At 32.7% G+C, this 21,457-nt stretch overlaps 2 protein-coding genes across 3 annotated transcripts; both read left to right on the top strand.

Annotated features, from left to right (window-relative positions):
• The first annotated feature begins 5,503 nt into the window (after positions 1–5,503).
• LOC111718350 (Golgi apparatus protein 1) lies at positions 5,504–17,841 on the top strand. 2 transcript variants are annotated; one of them, XM_023493918.1, is made up of 16 exons: positions 5,504–5,546; positions 5,992–6,057; positions 6,366–6,467; positions 6,807–6,909; positions 7,181–7,327; positions 7,578–7,676; positions 8,201–8,283; positions 9,525–9,623; positions 9,773–9,827; positions 10,371–10,496; positions 11,091–11,735; positions 13,275–13,387; positions 13,789–13,878; positions 15,067–15,172; positions 16,297–16,500; positions 16,753–17,841. In XM_023493918.1, exons 1-15 carry the CDS (start codon positions 5,518–5,520, stop codon positions 16,462–16,464), a joined length of 2,031 nt encoding a protein of 676 aa, XP_023349686.1. In that variant the 5' UTR covers positions 5,504–5,517; the 3' UTR covers positions 16,465–16,500; positions 16,753–17,841. The 2 variants fall into 2 exon arrangements, with proteins under 2 accessions (XP_023349686.1, XP_023349685.1); XM_023493917.1 differs by having other exon boundaries at positions 16,297–17,841.
• Positions 17,842–18,196: 355 nt separating this feature from the next.
• On the top strand, positions 18,197–20,795 carry LOC111718351 (failed axon connections). Its single transcript, XM_023493919.1, has 6 exons — positions 18,197–18,281; positions 18,678–18,713; positions 19,598–19,669; positions 19,995–20,057; positions 20,314–20,459; positions 20,670–20,795. Exons 1-6 carry the CDS (start codon positions 18,230–18,232, stop codon positions 20,778–20,780), a joined length of 480 nt encoding a protein of 159 aa, XP_023349687.1. The 5' UTR covers positions 18,197–18,229; the 3' UTR covers positions 20,781–20,795.
• The last annotated feature ends 662 nt before the right edge of the window (positions 20,796–21,457 follow it).

Genomic DNA, 21,457 nt, shown 5'->3' on the forward strand with positions numbered 1-21,457 from the left:
GCTTTCAAAACAAAACTATCGTTTTTAAAAAAGTTCAAGCGACCCATCTCTATATGTATTATAAAAACTATTAAAAAATAAACAATTCTAGTACTTCTAGAATTCATTCATAACACATAAAATATCTCTAGTAGGAGATGGTTCATTGGGCATACTGCACCATTTCTCTGTCTAAAGACTGAATGAATGCAATGCAACTTGCTCTCAATAGAAGCCTGAAAGTCTGCCAGAACTTCTAATCAATCGGAGTTTTTGATGACTAGTTCATACAGATGTTCATAGACAATTATGAAAGTTAGTAATATTAATATATTATTATTTTTAAAAATAAAATTGTAAATAATTAGAATTTTGGCGCAACTTTTGTACCCGCCACCACGACGCCACTTTAGCACCTCCTGGTGGCAAAAAATGGCAACATATTATTTTAAATTCATGATTAAAATCTACTGTATAGACTATAACATAGAGTGTATAGAATTTAGTATAATTGGTTCGTGTTTGTGTATAATAGTGTTGATACATCACACTGATTAATGAGTATGCATGCATACAGGCCTAAACATCCTAGAGGGTAGGATACGTCAACTTCATAATTGCTATATAGATAAATAGATAGATAGATAGATAGATAGATATATAGATACTAGGCTTTTCGGGCGCTTCGCGCACATCTTCTATTTAAATTGTGAACATGTTCTTTTTGTTTACATTTTAAAACAAAGAAGAAAATTTTTTTGCTGGTTTAAAAAAAAATTCGCGGATTTTCAAGAATTTAATTTTTTTTACAAAATTAAAAACCTTTAAAACACATTTTTAAAATTTTTTTATCATTCATAAACCTTCCCTGTGGTCACGTGATGACCCACAAAAAAATAGATAGATAGATAGATAGATAGATAGATAGATAGATAGATAGATGGATAGATATATAAATATATAAATAGATAGATAAATAGATAGATATGGAATAGAATAGATCAGGGGAGTAAAGGGATCAAAGGATAGAACGGATCAGAGGTTAGAAGGTAGCAGAGGATATAAGGGATCAGAGGATAAAAGGGATCAGGAGTTAGAAGGGATCAGGGATTAGAATGTATCAGGGGATAGGATGAATCAGGAAACAGAAGGGATCAGAGGATATAAGGGATCAAAAGTTAGATGATAGAAGGGATCAGATTATAGAAGGCATCAGATGATAGAAGAGATCAGATGATAGAAGGGATCAGATTATAGAAGGGATCAGATTTTAGAAGGGATCAGATTATAGAAGGGATCAGATTATAGAAGGGATCAGATTATAGAAGGGATCATATTATAGAAGGGATCAGATTATAGAAGGGATCAGATAATAGAAGGGATCAGATGATAGAAGGAATCAGATGACAGAAGGGATCAGATTATTGAAGGGATCAGATTATAGAAGGGATCAGATGATAGAAGGGATCAGATTGTAGAACGGATCAGATTATAGAAGGGATCAGATGATAGAAGGGATCAGATGATAGAAGGGATCAGATTATAGAAGGGATCAGATTATAGAACGGATCAGATGATAGAAGGGATCAGATTATAGAACGGATCAGATTATAGAAGGGATCAGATTATAGAAGGGATCAGATAATAGAAGGGATCAGATGATAGAAGGAATCAGATGATAGAAGGGATCAGATTATTGAAGGGATCAGATTATAGAAGGGATCAGATGATAGAAGGGATCAGATTGTAGAAGGGTTCAGATTATAGAAGGGATCAGATGATAGAAGGGATCAGATTATAGAAGGGATCAGATTATAGAAGGGATCAGATTATAGAAGGGATCAGGTGATAGAAGGGATCAGATTATTGAAGGGATCAGATTATTGAAGGGATCAGATTATAGAAGGGATCAGATGATAGAAGGGATCAGATGATAGAGGAAAAGGAGGAAGGGTAGGTTGAGAAGAAAGGGAAGAGGGTAGAGGGTTGTTAAATAACTTGATGTGGAAATGCTAATAAATCTAGAACATACTTTGATCATGAAACCACGATCTGAACAAATAGTAGTCTGGTGTTCTATGTTTAAAAAGGACTCTTCACCTATTTTAAAATGCTCCTAATCACATCAAATTGGTAAAATATCTGTTTTATGAATTAGGACAAGAAAGAACATTAACGAAACAGAAGTTTAAAAAATATTTGACTTAACTGGCCATGAGGTGACAATAACAGGTTATAATATGCCATAACAGGTCATGAGTTGGCATAACAGATCATGAGATGGCACAACAGGTCATGACATAACATAACAGGTCATGAGATGACATAACAGGTCATTAGATGGCATAACAGGTCATGAGATGACATAACAGCTCATGACATGTCACAACAGGTCATTACACAACATAACAGAGCATGATTTGACATAACAGGTCATGATTTGACATAACAGGTCATGGGATGACATAACAGGTCATGAGATGACATAACAGGTCATGGGATGACATTACAGGTCATAAAATGACAAAACAGGGCATAACATGACAAAACAGCCCATGTCATGGCACAACAGGTCATTACATAACATAACAGGTCGTGATATGATATAACAGGTTATGACATAACATAACAGGTCATGACATAACATAACAGGTAATGAGATGACATAACAGTTCATGAGTCTATACATAACACTACATGAGACAACATAAAAAGAAAAAATTTAGAGTCAGAAAAACTAAAAAACTATGGAACAAGCTACGAACATCTAAAGGTAAAATTATTTGGCTGACATCAAAAGTGAAAGCATCATTGGATTTAGGGCTTCAAAGCATGTAAGGGGGGGGGGTTCGAAAGAGGATGTTAGGGATAGGGGGGGGGGGGTTAGGGGAGGAAGGATTGATAGATTCAGTTTCAATATAAAGAGCCCCGTGATATTTACTGATTAACCCTTGATGCCGACATAATTACAATCAATCAATCAATTCAACTGGAACCAGCTCTCTTGTTATAGATACAGGGTGTCCCACGAAACATGACATTGAAGATACGACTAAAAGATCGTCTTTGATCTTTGAAATAATTTGCAGCATTATATTTGTCAATTACAGTTCTTGTAACAGTAATCACAAGATAGCTCTAGGCATGTCCTGTCTGGTTTAATTATTTTTTTTCATGTTCAGCGAGACACCCTGTATAATGTCTGTCAGAGGGGTTCAAACTAAAGTTCTTGTATCCAAAATAAGTGAACGGTCCCTTTAAACATTATATTCACATATTTTAACAACTTGTTTAGGTAATTCCATGTTTCAAAAAAATGTTAAGGTTCCATCTAATTAAGTAATATGTACTTGAAACAGAAAAGGAGTCGAACAACGAAAAGAACTAAATAAGAAAAAGTAAACAATGTCCGAATTTAATGAATCTAGGCCGCGTCTCAAATCCCCCAAAAACCGGTTTCAATTGAGCGCCGGCTTAAATCTTGAAAAATTGAATACAATTTTAGGTAAAACCAACCAAGCCGCGGCTCAAATTCATTTAATTCTGGCTCAAGCGTGAAAAATAATATTGGGAAAAGACAGGCATAATAATTTTTATCTGAAAAAAAATAAAATAAAATGGAAGAAACAAAAAAGGGAAGAATAAAAGGCACTGAGATACAGACAGCTGTAAAAATTATTCATCAATGTGTAAAAACGGGTTGTAATTGAAGTTGATTTTTACCTAAATAACTTGCTTTTCTGTAGGCCCACTCATGTTTTAAAATTACAACATGCATGAATTGCCAGGCTACATTTGTTGCGTAAAACATACTGGGTTGACTTTACACTGGATAGTCCAGGCTGGACGGTACGACAGTACGATATGTTGATTCTATGTCAATGCAAGCAGAAAAAAAACAAAAAATTATATTGCGAGAAAGTAGAGAATAAAGAAAGGAAAGTAGAGAAAAATAGTTTTGAAACCATAAAACTATGTTTTCTCTAACCCCGCGATCAGATTAGCAATAAAATTTAATAAAAATTCCTAGGGATGATCTACATAATATACATGATATACATTATATACATAATATACCTGGCTAGCCTGTTAGTCACAGATACTAAAAATATCATCTTTCGCGCTTGGGGAGAAAGGTAGAGTAGGGGGAGGGGGGGTGGGGGGTAGAATAAAAGTAATTTACTGTGGCTTTAGGGCTTAGGGGGAAGCATCCTTAGGGGTTAGAAACAGGGAGGATAATAGTTCTCTACCTGTGTGCTCAGTTAGCTGTACTGTACACTTACAACTGTTTTCTAATATTGATATACTATAGGTTAGGCCAGAATCTCCTTATAATAAAAAAATATGCAGTTCGCTCTCGGTATAGTTTGTGGCCTATGCAATTAGTAAAGGATTAGCGTACATCATCAATCCATACACTATAACCTCGTTGGTTAGAAAAGATAAGGTGTACAAAACCTATGGGAAGGGACAATTTTAAAAGACCCGCCTTTCTGTAGAGTGAAACATAAACTTCTCACGCACCTCTGACCCTCTAGTAAAAGTAATTTTAGCCTAAAGTCTGACCGCGTCAGCCTTGTTGCACCGGCTAGTCCTATTGAGTGTCTGCTTTATTTAGCCAATGTCCGGACGAAACAGTACAAACTGGGACCGGAAAGGTTTACCCGACTCGGAATTTCAAATGTACTACAGCTGCCCGTGTTCTGTCTAATAAAGCATGAATGCGATGTTTACGTTTTTTTAATTTTCTTCTTTGGGGTTTTCTTTGAAAGTGGATTACGGATTTGTGCTGCAGAACAAGGAATTACGGTCAAGAAAATAACTGACAATATTTCCATCATTATTACTCAGAAAAGGTTGCAAAAGGTACCGTTGTGAATTAGATATACCCATGTTATAGTGTTTAGAGTGATGATGTACTCTAAGTCAACGAGGTTATAGTGTATAGAGTGATGGTGTACGCTAATCCTTTACTAAGTGTATAGGCCATTAACTATACCGAGAGCGTACTGCATATTTGTTTATAATAAGTTGATTCTGGCCTAGCCTATAGTATATTATTATTAGTAAACGTACAGTTGTATAAGTGTACAGTACAGCTAATTGAGCACACAAGTAGAGAACTATCATCCCCCCTGGATATACCACTTTAGAAATGGAAGGATACTTGAAAATTCAACAATTTCTATTTTTGTGGGTTTGTTATTAAATAAGATACTTGTGAATATCTAGTTTAATTTCCTGGTGATATGAACGCCGTGTTGATAGACCGATCCCAAGGTATATATATATATAATCACTTTGCAATTAGAGTATGGCGTCGTTTTTTTCCGTTTTTCTTCTCAAACTAAATGAGGATTTACTTTTTATTGCTATCTGTTGTTTGTTTGCCATAAAACCAGTTCCAGAGCTGTTCCAATACGTCACAGTAGATTGTAAACAACCGGTTATCCTCATCTCTTTCCTATGGGCAGTAATATTTATATAAAATATTCTGATAATGCAAAAGTGTTCTTCTAGGCTGGTCCTGATGGAGTCATGTCTTGCCTCATGGAAAACCTTGCTAGGAACATAAAAAATAATATTTGTATTAATCTATAGATTTGGAATTATGTCTATTTAGTCATATTTCTCTGAAAATCGAATATATAAGTACAGTGGAATAATGACTTCAAGCAACACTGAGAACCAGAAAACTGTGGAATAGGAACACAACATTAACGCAATACTTAAAGTGTATTTGAAAAAACAGTTTTACAAGTAGATTTAAAAATTATAAAGTTAAGTGGTCTGTGCACAGTGCACACTACACAATTGCAGTTCCTCGTGAACATTTAAATCCATAACTTTAGTTTAGTTTGAGTTTAGTATAGTCGTCTTCCTATTCTAGAGTTTTCTGATAATCACCGTACTAGTCAAATCAAGTATACTAATTTAATAAAATGTTATATCTATTGTTATATAAATCATGAATTTTTTTGTTAAATAATATCATTCAAATGTTGTGGTTAGGGATAGTAAAGCAATGACAGGGGAATGTAGACAGGTGTTGCTTCAGATTCACTACTTTTTATCCAGGTATTTTAATACAAATAAATAATAACAATAATAACAATAATGATAATGATAATGATAATGATAATGATAATGATAATGATATTTTATTTATTTGTTTAACCTTTAACACCAGTGCACCTTGCTTGCAGAGCAAGTCTTTACTGTGATAATGCAATCAATAATTTAAATAAACCCTATCAAAAATGACATAGTTCTAACATTTTTAAAATTTAATGGTTCTCGAAAATCTTGAAACTAATTTATTATTTGACTGTTTTTGGTTTGAGATTGAGGTTGAGGTCGATAGTTGAGTTGATATACAATTTCAGGGAGATTCTGGTAGATCATGATCTGTATAAGAGCTGTCGAAGCGATGCTAAACGATTGTGTGGGAGCTCTGATGGCTGGCATGTTAGGGAAGGAGATCCGGTGTAAGAAAATAAAGTATCACCCCGTAGATGAAGAAATTGAATTAATGGGTTTGCAAGTGGACGACGCAACTATTTCTTAAGTTCATATTGCTCAAAATTACCTTAAAGCATAAATTTCATTCTGAATCAAGCTTACATTGCCCCCTTTCTGTCACCGCATTTGTGGTAACATTATTTTACACTGAATGCCGTAGAGCTAACAAAAAGAAACTTTATATTAAAACAATAAACTCAATAAAAGTATGCATTGCTTGAGATTGTTTCGAGCATTAAGCAAGTTATTTAGAATATAAAATTGTAAAATTTCTTTATTTATATTTATAAAGATTAACATTTCAGTTCCAAGCTTGTTTTCCCTTGCTTGGTGAGGAACCTGTACAATGAGGATGAGGAGGATGAAAATGATGATTTTGATGAAACTGAATCAGAAACTCTTTCAGATGTAAGATTTATCAAATCTGATCTAATAAGGTTACTCACGAATGTCAAGACTTTAATGTCTACTTAAAAAAAAACATTTTTAACGTTAAATTTAAGAAAAGACTAAATAAATTTCGGTCAGTTTTCTTTAAAGTCTCCTCCTTTATAAGTAACCCCGTGGTTGATTTAATAAGTTTGATTTTAGCATCATAACATGACCTTACAGAATCAATTATTTTCCAATGCATAACGATTGTCAAACTGCTAAATTTTTTATAATTCATAATTGCTAGACATGCTCCGAGCAAGTAGAACGTGTTTTGCGGCAACGTGCAATCTCGGTAAAACTATTTCCGGAAGTTGAGGAAGTTTGCCGCGATTTCTTACATATGCACTGTACAGCGCACACTGGGCCTGGTGAAGAAATGGTTTGCCTACAGGTATACTCCATTTATAAAGGACGAAATAAATAGATGATTTATTTAAATTAGTTTTAAACATTTTTTCCAACATTACTGATCCATGATTTGCACAATTCAGTGGGACGTTAAGTTACTAACAACCCTTAGGACAATTAAGTAAAAAAACGACCCGCTCTGCAAAGTTTAAAAAAAATAGATGATAAAATTGTAAAATGGTTAAGGTAAATTCTCTTAATTTTCCCGTAAAGAAGTTGTAAATAATTTCTAGGATAATTTGCATTTGCTGACCCCGACCTGCAAAGAGGAAGTTGTTAAGTTTACAGAAATGGAGGCAAAGAATCCATATCTTCATCCAATCATTTTCATGGTAAGTAAACCGTGTAAACATATTTAAACCATATTTATGCACTGTATGAACATTGAACATTCATATTTTAGTCCGTTATATACAGATTTTCCAGGGGTATATATTTTCTTGATAAATAAACCCTGTGTAACATTATCAAAAAGAATTTCAAATCCTGCCTTTTGATGTCTAATTTTTCATTTCTTCCCCCAATTTATTAAAAACACCAATTTCTTTTCCCCCTCCTTTCGTTGATGTTCTATAAGATACCTATAAAACTTCCTAACCAGACATTTCTATGTGGGGGGGGGGGGTAAATTTTTTTTTAACTTTGAGGAACAATTATTTTGGGTTTAGAATGTCCCCCTAAGTTTACTTTTATTGAACTGTTTTATGGCTTTTTTTCATTTTCCGTATTTTATTTGATCACATTACACTCTCTGGGGTAACTGTAGGTTGAGAAGAGATTAACCCTAAAATCCATTGAATGATGATTAACCGTTTTATTTATTCATTTATATCAAATACATGAATTTGGTTTGTAGGCTTGTCAGAGTGTGATTGATGAAAACTGTGGTCTAGAGGATAAAGCCAGAAATGGACAAGGCGTACTGCAATGTTTAGAAAGGTAAATAAGTTGTACTGTAGAGTGTTTAGAAAGGTGAATAAAGTAAACAGTAATGTTTAGAAAGGTGAATAATGTGTACTGTAATGTTTAGAAAGATAATTATTTTGTATTGTAATGTTTAGAAAAGTAAATATTGTGTACTGTAATGTTTAAAAAGGAAAATATGATGTACTGTAATGTTTAGAAAGATAAATATTGTGTACTGTAATCTTAAGAACGGTAAATTTGGTGTACTGTAATAATTAGATTAGAAAGGTTAATTGGTGTGTACTGCAATCTTTAGAAAAGTAAATACTGTGTACTGCAATGTTCAGTAAAGTGAACAATGTTTACTGCAATGATTAGAGAAGCTAAATGGTGTGTACTGAAATGTATAGAAAGGTAAAAAAGGTGTACTGTAATGTTAAGAACGGTAAATATTGTGAACTACAATGTTTAGAAAGGTAAATATTGTGTACTGCAATGTTTAGAAAGGTGAATAATGTGTATTGCATTGTTCAGAAACGTAAATATTGTGTAATGCAATTTTTAGAAAGGTAAGTATTGAGAAAGGTAAGTAGTGTGTACTGTAATTTTTAGAATGGTAATTAAGTTAAGCTTAAAAAGTTGAATAATGTAAACTGTAATGTTTAGAAAAGGTAAATAAATTGTACTGTAATTTTTAGAATGGTAAATAATAATACTGCAATGTTACGAAAGGTAAATATTGTTTACTGAACTGTTTAGAAAGGTAAATATTGTGTACTGCAATGTTTAGAAAGGTAAATATTGTGTACTGCAATGTTTAGAAAGGTAAATATTTTTACTGCAATATTTGGAAGGTGAATATTGTGTACTGTAATTTTTAGAAAGGTTACAAGGTCAGAAATGGGTATTGTAAAGTTCAGAAAAGTAAATATTTACGAAAAATGATGCGGATGAACAATGCATTGTGGAGAATTAACTTTTTAAGTTTTGATTTCAGAACTTTTTTACTTGTATTAAGAACTTAAAAAAATTTTGGTGGTAGAGATTAAAAACCCTGTTTAATTCGTTCTTTTTATTAGATTTTTTCTCTTTATTTACAATCTACTCCAGAAGTTACAAGAGGGAAACCAATTTTTATTGGTTCCCCCTAAATCAGTCTTAAGAATGTTTAATGATATATTATTGTGACTAGGTATATGCTGGAGCACCCTCCTGAAAGCCAGAATCCTATGAATCAGTCTAAAGAATGTTTAATGATATGTTATTGTGACTAGGTATATGCTGGAGCACCCTCCTGAAAGCCAGAATCCTATGAATCACAAGTGTGCAACTATTGTAGAGAAATGGGAGATAATGACGCTAGAGGATTTCAGGTCAGGGGTTTATATTTTTTTACCCCTTCCCCCATTTAAAAAATCGTGTTTTTTTGTAATATTTTCGAGGCATTTTTGCGCAATTTATTCGGTCAAAAATGTTGTTTATTTCCAATTCCCAGTATCTAAAACTCATCTCCCTGATTTAGGTTCAGCTTTGAGTTCAAGACAGCTTGTGGTTCCGAGATTAAGGAACATTGTAAGGTGCGTATTTTAAAATCAAAGGCAGAATCTCTTTTATTTTTACGCCATCCCAATATAGAATATTATTCATTTTAGTGTTTAATTACAAAAAGAACTTTTATTGACGGTAGTTAGATTGGTCGGAAATCCACCAAAGTTTTTGAAATTTCACGGAAATAAAACGTTAACGAATGGAATGATCTGAACAGCTAAAATATTATCTACAGGCGAACGGTTACTTAATTGGCCTGCTGGTTTCTCTAGTTTTACTTATTGTCATCGATCACGCTGATAAAGGAATTCATGTGCTCTGCTCTGTTATAGTTTTATTTACAGACTCATGAAATGAAAAGTTTAATGGGGTCGTCTTCGTTTTCTAGAAATTTATCAGAACCAAAGACATGAAACATAAATACTAAATCCTGACCGACTTCAATGAGAAAATGTAGTAACGCTGACAATCGATTCAAAACTTAATGTTTATTTATTGCTTTTTTCGTAAAATTGTGAACCCTTTTTTTGTGAAACAACAATCCAACTTAGGATAAGTTTTATCTTGTTAAGAGTAAAACTAAGAAGTATGATCTGGTCCACTGTCTGGTTGCTCTGGTAGTAAATGATACAGTTCTAGATCAACCCCATCGAGTAAACAAGGACTGCAGGGACGAACTCAAGTTTGAACTCCTCCAGGTTAGATTAATAAGAAATAAGGGGTTAAATTTAAAGCCCCCCCCCCCCCCGCGCACACATCCAAAACTCATATTGGAGAGATACTACCAGGCAGGGTCAACTACATGTATATTGTGGTATGTGCGAAATACAACGGTAAATCAAGGATTACGTCGATATTCTTATTTTTATAGATGAAAATGTATTGCCTTGAGAATGCAAGCATACTGCATGGTGGTGTTCACTGTAACCTCCAGTATTTTGACTCTCATTTATATTAATGATATGGACAAATCCAACTTGTTATCAAATTTCCATTTTGAAATTAGTTTTAAACATTTTTACCAACATTACTGATCCATGATTTGCACAATTCAGTGGGACGTTAAGTTACTAACAACCCTTAGGACAATTAAGTAAAAAACGACCCGCTCTGAAAGTTTAAAAAAAAAATAGATAAAATTGTAAAATGGTTAAGGTAAATTCTCTTAATTTTCCCGTAAAGAAGTTGTAAATAATTTCTAGGATAATAGTTGCATGGCAGTTGATGTCCAATTTATTTTATTTTCACAAAAAGAATTTCGTTTTAAAAAAATATGACCAAATCTATTTTAGAAGCACGGAAACCTGAAGCTGAATCCTCTGCTGGCATCTGCTTGTGGCTCTGACCTAGACCGTCTCTGTCCAGGAAAGCAAGGGATGGATGCTGTTGAATGCTTGAAGGACCACAAACCCCGGCGACTAAGTCCCGAGTGCCGGAAGACTCTGCACGGTGACGAAGAGGAAGAAGCTGTGAACAACGAGGTTGATGTTCCTCTCATGCGGAACTGTAAGAAAGAGATTAAATCTCATTGTTCCAACGCCAACGCCTCGAGTATTATCGACTGTTTGGCCCAGTTTGCTCAAGACTTTGAATTCGATCAAAAGTGTTTGAACATAATCAAACGACGAATTACTCAGCACAATCAAGATTACAGGCTAAACACAGACCTGGCTAAAGCTTGTAAAATGGATATAAAGAAATATTGTCAGAGTATTCTTCAGGAGAACCAGGAGTACTTTGAGGGGAAAGTCCTGTTCTGTCTTAAGGAGAAGTATAGTCAGAACATAAACCTACTGTCTAAAGGGTGTTCTAGGCAGGTTCAGAAAATGGTGAGAGAATCCCCGCTTGCCTCGGCGGATCCTCAAGTGGAGGAAAAATGTCCCAAATCAATGGAAAAATGTATAATTGGAGTTCACAAAGGATCAGGATCTCAAGAGGTAGGAGCATCACATTTTTATATTTTTAACGTCTGAAATATTGGGCTACATTTTTTCTAGAAAATTTAAAAAATATCACTGTGCAAGAAACAACTAAGATTTTGATTTTGTCATTAACCCCTCACAAGTTGAAGCTAGAAACAAGCAAATTGTAGTTTTTAAATGTACATGCCCATGGTCACTAAGAATGTGGTGTGGTAAAACCAAATCCCAGGTCGTTGCGACACTTCAAAGTCGATGCTGTCTTAAAATCTTTTATAAATGTTTGGATATCTGTGAGTACTAGCCATAAAAAGTTCGACCACTCTTTTCATTCAATTCGTTTTTACTCCGGATGCGCTCCAATCTACAGGGAATGTCGTCTTCATAGAAATGTTATGAGGGGGAAGGATTTTCTCTGTTTGTCAGCTGTTAAAGGCGGATAAAATCCCCCCCCCCCCTTATCACCAGCAACGTTGTCATATCAGCTTCCGCAATACTCAGTTACGTAATTTGAGGATTTCGACTGTCCATTGTTATAAAGATGACATTTCTACTCAGTTACGTAATTTGAGGATTTCGACTGTCTATTGTTATAAAGACGACATTTCTTGTAAATCGGAGCGCATCCAGAGTATCCAACAGTAATAAACATTAAACAACTTTGTTCAGTATGTATCATTTGACGGCTTCCTGTTACAGGGTTATGTATCATTTGATGGCACTAATGTGCTCCCTGTTACAGGGTTATGTATCATTTGATGGCACTAATGTGCTAGGCACTAATGTGCTCCCTGTTACAGGGTTATGTATCATTTGATGGCACTAATCTGCTCCCTGTTTCAGGGTTATGTATCATTTAATTTTTTTTGGTACTCCAATGGCCCAATAGAAAATCCGCGAACCTTTTATTCTCACAAAATCAAAAGTTCAGAAAAACAAACATGTGTAAATAAATTATTTCTATCGAAATCTAAAAATTTTTAAAGATTGAATTAAAGAATCGCAGAAAATTAGCAAAATTGTAATAAGAAAATTTGCAATTTTTAGTTCTGGTCTAATCTATAAGGAAAAGTTATTTAAATTCTCTAGTTCCTTTCTTCTTAGTATATTTATTAAATAAGCGCTGTTCCTAAACCTTAAGAACCATTGAAAAACTAGTTTTCCGTAAAATTATACCAGTATGTAGTGAAAATTGCGAATTTTCTAATTACAATTTTGCAAATATTTTAAAATTCTGTGATTCAATCTTTTTAAAATTTTAGATTTCGATAGAAACAATGTATTAACACATTTTTGTTTTTCTGAACTTTTGGTTTTTGAACTAATTTCCCCCGTATTTATTATACAGTTGGCCCACAATAAATGAAAGGTATCTCAAACTTGGTCTTGTTGCTGGGGTCATAATGCTTACCGTTAAAAGTAAATCATTAACATGAATAAAACAAAAGTCAAAATTAAATTCAGATCTGGGCTGAAAACCATTACAAAATCAGGAATTGAACCTCCAGGCTGCTTAATGGACCCTAAAGCTTCCCCTAAAATTCATGATTTGATCAGGATGGAGTTGTTGTTGAGCAGGAGTGCTTGTTTAAGATGTTAGCTACGGGTTCATTACTTGATGGAGATGAGTGTGCAAATGTTCTTTCAGTTTTAGCAGAGTCTCAGAACAGGTTTAGTCTTTTGCAAAATTGTAGAGTTTTGTTTAAAAGACAATTCTTTAAAACACTTCCATTATTGATTATTTTCTTACATATAGTGTAATTCATCAATTTTAAATTTTGTTTTTTAATCTTTTTTTAACTGATATTGTTTTTATGAAAATGGCCCAAAATTAGACATGGAAAGAAATATTTGTTGTAAATTTTTTCATATTAAATATTAAGGTTGTTGTTAACACTGATTTTCTTGAAATCAAAAACTTTTTTTTGGAGTCCAAGTACGTTGACAGTAAGAAAAAACCTCTCTATTGATATCCAGTTTTTCATTTTTCCTCCAATATATCGTAAATTCTTCGAATTTTATACCCCTATGAAATTATTAGTAGTAAATTTTAAATATTTTTCTTGATCAGGGATGTTAAATCAGACCGAATGCTGTTCAATGCCTGTTCCCTGGATCTAGCCAAGTTCTGCAGAGATGTTCAAAGTGGAGATGGGAAACGGTAAATATTAAAGGGACATGAGAGACGTTAAAAGTGGAGATGGGAAACGGTAAATATTAAAGGGACATGAGAGATGTTCAAAGTGGATATGGGAAACGGTAAATATAAAAAGGACATGAGAGATGATAAAAGTGGAGATGCGAAACGGTAAATATTAAATGGACATGAGAGATGTTAAAAGTGGAGATGGGAAACGGTAAATATTAAATGGACATGAGAGATGATAAAAGTGGAGATGGGAAACGGTAAATATTAAAAGGACATGAGAGATGATAAAAGTGGAGATGGGAAACGGTAAATATTAAAAGGCCAGGGCTCAGATGACGTAAATGATTGTTTAGCGTAACCAAATCAAAGTAAACAGATGTCAGGGGGGTGGTGTGGTATACATTTTACTGTGACTTGTTCAGGAACTGGTTCAAGGTAAATAAACAAGATGTACTGTCTGTGCACAGGAAATTCAGACTTGTGTTTACAATCTTTGTTTGATAAATCTAGTTTCCAGCAGTCCTAATAAGTCACCATAAATTATGCTCGCAAACCCTTACCTTTAGTACAGTCTCAAATTGCTGAAAACGTTAAACAATCATAAAGTTTTATTAAAACCCCTCCTCTTGTATCGATTTTAGAAAACAGCCAAATCCCTTCACAAAGGATGTTATCATTCTGGACAACGAAAGTAAATAATGCAGAGGAGTAATGCAGTATGAAACTTTTATTGAAGAAATAAGTATTTCAGTTTTTATTAAAGAAATGTTCCGGTCGGGAAAAAAATATTTTTGCATAAAAATGATAAAATTCTGGAGAATATGTATCAAATTTTTATAGCTTACAACGTTACATCTCATTATTAATTTTTTTCAAAAGCAGTTCCCTTCTAAAACAATTAAATCCATATTTATTTAACTGTCATTTGACTAAACACCCGTTTTGGTTTTAACGACTTATGAATTCTGTCAATGTACGATATGGGAACGAACTATTTGCCTCTGAAGCTAATTTTCTTATGTGTATACTGTATATACTATACACGGTGTCCCAATTAATATGGGAGCTAAGAGACGATTTTCAGATCGTTTTTTTAAATTGATTTTTGCATCTATCAATTTAAATTGGACCTTTCTCTTGAATTACAATTAAAGGGTCATTAAAAATTTTGTCAACAGTTACTTTAATAACTTTTTTTAGATTTGCCTGTTTGGTTGCAGTAACTAAGGACAGTAATCTGAGATTAGAACCAAGATGTCAGAAGATAGTTGAGAGTAGAGTATCCATGTATAGAGTTGCACTCAAGGTAGGGTTAAGAGTAGAGTATCCATGTATAGAGTTGCACTCAAGGTAGGGTTGAGAGTAGAGTATCATGTATAGAGTTGCACTCAAGGTAGGGTTTAGAGAAGAGTATCCATGTTTAGAGTTGCACTCAAGGTAGGGTTGAGAGTAGAGTGTCCATGTATAGAGTTGCACTCAAGGTAGGGTTGAGAGAAGAGTATCCATGTATAGAGTTGCACTCAAGGTAGGGTTGAGAGTAGAGTATCCATGTATAGAGTTGCACTCAAGGTAGGATTGAGAGTAGAGTATCCATGTATAGAGTTACACTCAAGGTATAGGATTCAGAGCAGCATATTTTAGCGAGTATTTTTAACTCCTGAGTTTTTTCTTGGGGCGGGGGGCGGAAGTCTATGTAATTTTCTCGGCACACTTTTTTTATTACTGGCCATTAATAACCTTTCATTTGGTAATGTGAGTTGCCACACAAAACAATCGGTTTAGTTGTGATATGTATTTGATGCAACAAACAAAGACGAGAAAATTTTTTACATAGACGAAATACAAAATAAAACGGAATTGTATAAATAACCATATAAAAAATAACTCTTAACAAAAAAGTAGTATTTACAACAAAAATTTACCTCGGTCATGAAACTCGCTTTCTTTCACCGAGGGTCATATTGATATTATATTAGTTTGGTTGAAGTTTACTTTGTATATTATGGGTGAACATTTTTCTGGAATCCTTTTCAAGAATCAAAATCGTATTCTTAATAGAAGGAAGGTTGTTTAGAACGAAAATTCAATCCATTGTTCAAAAATTGATTTCTTAAGAATTAAAATTCAATGTTTGCCCTGGTTTTCTTACCTCATATTATTAAAAGGATGGTTCATATGAGAGTATTTTTGGGGTATTACATCAAAATTAACAGAAATTAGATGCAAAATAATAAAAATACTGGATCATCCTTTATTTTAAGCAAGATATCCCAAATAATTGTATTATCTAGTATTTTTATCATTTATTATCTTTTGTCTTATCAAAATTTGAATTTAAATCATTAAGCCAACAATCTTAAAATTTATTGTTTTCATTTGAAATTCAAAATAGCATTGATTAGAAATGACTATTTTCTAATTATTTTTTAGGTTCATCCTATGGAGCAAGCATTAGAACTATATAATTCTGTGATGGAGTCTCCGCATAGAAACTATATAGTATCCTCCCTATTCCTTTTCCTCAGTATTATATTTGTATTTGGTCTCTGTTTCGGCAGAGTCACAAACCGGATGCGAAATGAGATTAAGAACAGATAATATTGCGGCATTTTTGTAAAGTCCAGCACCGCCATATTTGTTTGTTTTTTCATTGTAACCCCACCTTTTATGTTGGTTCCTGACATGTTTATTTTGTAAAATCCACTGAGCTGGAAATTTGTATTTCAGAATCACGTGGTCGGAATTTTTGAATTTTTAATCCCTTTAAAACTCACTAAATACATTAGTTTTGTTTTCCGACAGATAAGATTGAGTTCTTTCTTCAATCTCTCATTGAAAGGTCTCAAAGATACAATTCAGCTTCTTTAACGACTGCTTCCACTTTGGTGACATGAATATAAAGTTATTCGTCACTTCATTCAATAATACCTGCTTCAAATTTGCCTGATTTTTTTCTTTCTTTTTCCAGCGTCAACGCCCACCCACCGACAATAAAATTATAACAGCTGAAATCAATGTAAAAAAACAATAATTTGATAATTTCATGATTTGATATCATGCACTTTGGCCTTAATAAGGCTATCTTTCTGTTAGTAAACAAACTTTGAATCATCCTAACTTTTCTGATTGCCATGAGTTTTTACATTTTAATATATTTTATTTTGTTGTAACAATCATTTTGTAATGTGAGTTTAATAATTAAGTGATAAGCATTTCGTTATGTTAATATTTTACACTTGACATAATTCAGTTGTTGGTGATTCATTGTCCGAACTAGGTTAAATTATGAATAAAAATGACTATAGTTCTGATGATGAAGCATCGATTGATTTAATTATGTTGTTCACGTTATTGACATGAATTTTTGAAAATTTATTTATTGTCACAAAAGAGTTGTATTTCTCTTTCTCATAAGGAAACAAAATACATCTTAAATATTTTCAGTTTATTATTTCAAGAAAAAATAAATAAGTAATTAAATTAAATACTATTATTAATTATTTACAATCTCCTGTTCTGTTCAATGTTTTAAAGAAATCAGCATAACATGTTTGTGTCATTTAATATCTGATTGTTTTTTGCATTAATTACATTAAGTGTGAATGTACTGCACAAAAATTTGCAACGCACATTGCCCAACATTAATCCAATATCAATGTATTCTACGTACCACACATTTGTGTATCTTTTCATTTCTACGGAATGATTTTATTATTATTAATATTATATATTCTTAGTGAGGGTTTACATAATTTGAATGATAGGATTTTTTTAATAAATTCTTTTCATGAATCTTTGTATGAAATTTTTTCTGGAAATTGCGGCATGATCATGTTCTGGACAAGTTTAAAGCAATTATTATTAAATTTTTATATTAAAACCTTTAAAAGTTATTTCTTTGAAGTGACCATTTCATGAATTGAAATCAAGGATCTAGTCAGCAAGGAGTCCAAAGAGAAGAACGAAATAAAAAAAGATAAAATGTCTCCAAGGATAGTTCGTTGAAAGGAAACCGTTGTGAATCGGCTCTCTAGCTGGACTGTACCTTGAATATACGTGGACAAGCTTCTAATTTTACTGTTTGTTAACCGGACATTTGCAATCAATTTTTGTATGTCTGAATTAAATTTGCAGTTTAATTTATAGCTAAAACTGTGTCTTTTTAAAAAAATGTTTATTATATTTTATTCTGAATAGGGTATGTTTTAAACTAAAAGTTTTCCTTTTTTAGTGACAATTCTCGTTATTTTTTGTTGCCGACTGTTAAATAAACAAAATGCTGTTGTACTTAAAACTTTGTATTGTATTCGATCAGAATAAGAATTAAAAAAAATTAAAATTAATACGATTTTTTTCAGATAAAATGTTCTGGTTAATTTCTTGGATTGTTTATTTATTTGGACTTCTGCCTTTAGGAATTCAGATCTTAAAACATTTGACATTTCTAGAAATCGTCTTTCTTCTTTTTTAATTAGTAAATTTAGCCTAGATCATTCCACAGTTTTCTACCCACACCCCAGTATGAATGTTTAAATACAGTTCAAATATATTGTCTGTAGTCTGTACCTGTAATTTGAATTTATTTCCACATAAATAAAATATTTCTAAGGGAATTTTGTATTTTTCTTAAGCGTATCTTATTTTTTCAAAATTGCATTCTTTTAAGAAGATAAAATGGTGACATGACAGAATACATAATTTTTTTTATTTTCAAGATTCATATTATTTCAAAATTATGACTTGAGTTTAGTGCTCAGTGTTCACGCGTATGAAAATAATAGAATTATTAGTTTAATGATCTGAATCTGAAGGATTGGTTGCTCTTATTTCTTGGAAGAAGCTAAAAGGAATGCATTGATGTTGATTTTTAAATAATTATTCACAAACTAATGAATTTGATCTTGTTGGCTCAACTACCCATCGCCGATTCAACTACGTGTTTACAGCTTTTGGACGGACAAATCCTTTATCACCAATTCAATATACGTGGCTGAACAGTATCTGTAGTCAAGACCTAGCTCAACTTCACTTAATCTTGTTTTTGATTGTTTTAAGATTTGAAACTAAATGATCGTCTGCTTTTGTTTCTTGGAGAAAATTAAAAGGAATGCAATGATGTTGAATTCTACAAAATTTTATCCCTGTCTTAAATTTTTCAAGAACAAAAAAAAAATTTTTTTGCTGACAATACAGAGTTAACCATGAAGGAGTAGTTTTAAACGACGAATGAAAACTATTTAAATATTACGACATGAAAATTGAATTTGTTTTTTCTTCTAAATAAGTTAAACAGATGGTTTGGTAGAGAAAGAACGAAGTTTACACTTCCAGTTGCAGGAGACCATTATTGTTAGACTCAATAAATACCGTCGTCTCTGAAGTCTTATTTTTGAGGGTCGTTCAAAGGAGGGGGCTCAGCACCTGCTTGGGGATGGATATTTTATATTTTACTGATCCAGGGGGCTGAGCCCCCACTCCCTTTTTATTGTGTACGTCTATGGCATACTTTGAGGGTAACCCTGTATAGTGTATAATCCCTATTGAGACCAAGCTATCTTTTAGTTTCACCACGTCATTTGTTTAAAGTGCTTACTTAATTATACTATATTGTTGCGCTGCTTTTCAACATTTTATTTCAAATATTTTTTTATAGCTTCATATTAATTCTGATCGATGATTGCATCAGAATAACTTTGTTTTAGTTTGAAACCACAATGCATTAATATTAAAGGAAAGCCTGAGAGAACGCTTCAAAAACCAGATTGGAAAAAAGATGTTGTTTATCTTTTTACTTTTCCTTTGGGTAATTCTTATTAATCTAATAATAATTATTTTTGTATAAACTTGGATCAATTATAAATTAGTTTTAAAAAATTGTGTGAAATTACTTATTATACGAATTTCGAGTAACGAAGACTCGTTTCATTTGTTGGATTGAAAATTATGTTATTGAAAATATACGGAAAATGACGTTTCCTAAGATGGATAGATAAAAACTTCATATGATGTCAATGATTATAGAGGCAAGAGTGGCGTAATATGAAGTTTTTATCTATCTTAGGAGACGACATTTCCGTACATTAGAGCGTATCGAGAGTAACCGACCTTATTATACAACCTTGATTTAGTTCCTTCTGTCAGATCTTTTTCACCCTTCGCCTTGAAACTGGAAACCTGGCTACGTGTCGCAGGTAGTTTAAGTTCTAAATAGGGGCGCGCCTACACTACAAAAATGATGAAAATTTGAGTATGCATTGTGTAAGTTTTTGTTATCATTCTTCAAAAATATTTTTGTTTTTTGTTTTCACATAAAATTCCACACTGTACTGTAATGTACTGTATTGTACCATATTTTACTGTTGTTTGCTTTTGTTTACTGTACTGTACTGTACCGTATTTTACTGTTTTTTGCTTTTGTTTACTGTACTATACTGTACTGTACTGCAGGAATTAAGTACGAGGTTGTGTACACTATGAAGTTCTCTAAGAAGGGTCAAATACCGTACATAGAGTTAAATGGGGAAGAAATTGCTGATTCAAATATTATCATCAAAACTCTTAAATCTTACTTTAACAAGAATCCAGATAGTCAGGTAGATTATTATTTTTATTATTATTATTATTGTTATTGTTATTGTTATTGTTATTGCTATTGCTATTGTTATTGTTATTGTTATTGTTATTGTTATTGTTATTGTTACTGTTATTGTTATTGTTATTGTTATTGTTATTATTGTTATTGTTTTGTTATGGTTATTGTCATCGTCAGCGTTACTGTTATCATTATCTTTAATATTATACAGTACTCTATGACCGACCTATCCCTGGCTCACTCTGTGACCTCTATGGTGGAGAACCATACTGCCCTTACTGGGTTCCATTACAGATATGGTTACAAGATGAAGGTTATTTAATAGGAAAAAGAACATGGTTTAAAGGGACTTTAAGCGGAATTTCAAGTAACTATCCATGCAAAGATGGCAATGCATGGATTTACACAAGTATCCTTCTAAGCTCTGTCTGATCAAGCATTAATTAGATATCAATGTTTTTGTTTCTTTAAACTGTTCTTTTTACAATTGCGGTTTCTCAAGGTTGTATCAGACAATCTTTCGGGTGCTCTGAGAATATAACTGCGCATTTCTTCTTTATAAGATGAGATGTAGAAACTCGCAGAAATAAACACTTATCCGAGTCAGAAAAACGACAGTATCTTCCCCATTTTTGATCGATTAAGGTATTAAGGTTACCGTTGTAAATCTTTGCATGGAGGGTCACTTGAAATTACACTTACAGTACATTTAAACCATGTTCTTTTCTACACTCAAGTAAAATAATAATTAATGTACTTAAAGTGACCCATTCACAATTATCTATAAAAAAAAATACAATATATCCATTTTATTCAAAAAGGATGATGAAGATATATTGTTATTTTTCTAAAAATTTAAAACCACAGTCTAACATTTTTTATTTTCCTTTTACGATAGAAATAAAACTATATGTTAAAGGAAAAGATTGTTAATTATCAAGTTCCTATTTATTTGGTTAAAGGGATTGTAGATGTGATTTCAAATGCGTGAGATATCCA

The sequence above is a fragment of the Eurytemora carolleeae genome, unplaced genomic scaffold, assembly GCF_000591075.1.
Source record: "Eurytemora carolleeae unplaced genomic scaffold, Eaff_2.0 scaffold179, whole genome shotgun sequence".
NCBI classification, from domain to species: domain Eukaryota; kingdom Metazoa; phylum Arthropoda; class Copepoda; order Calanoida; family Temoridae; genus Eurytemora; species Eurytemora carolleeae.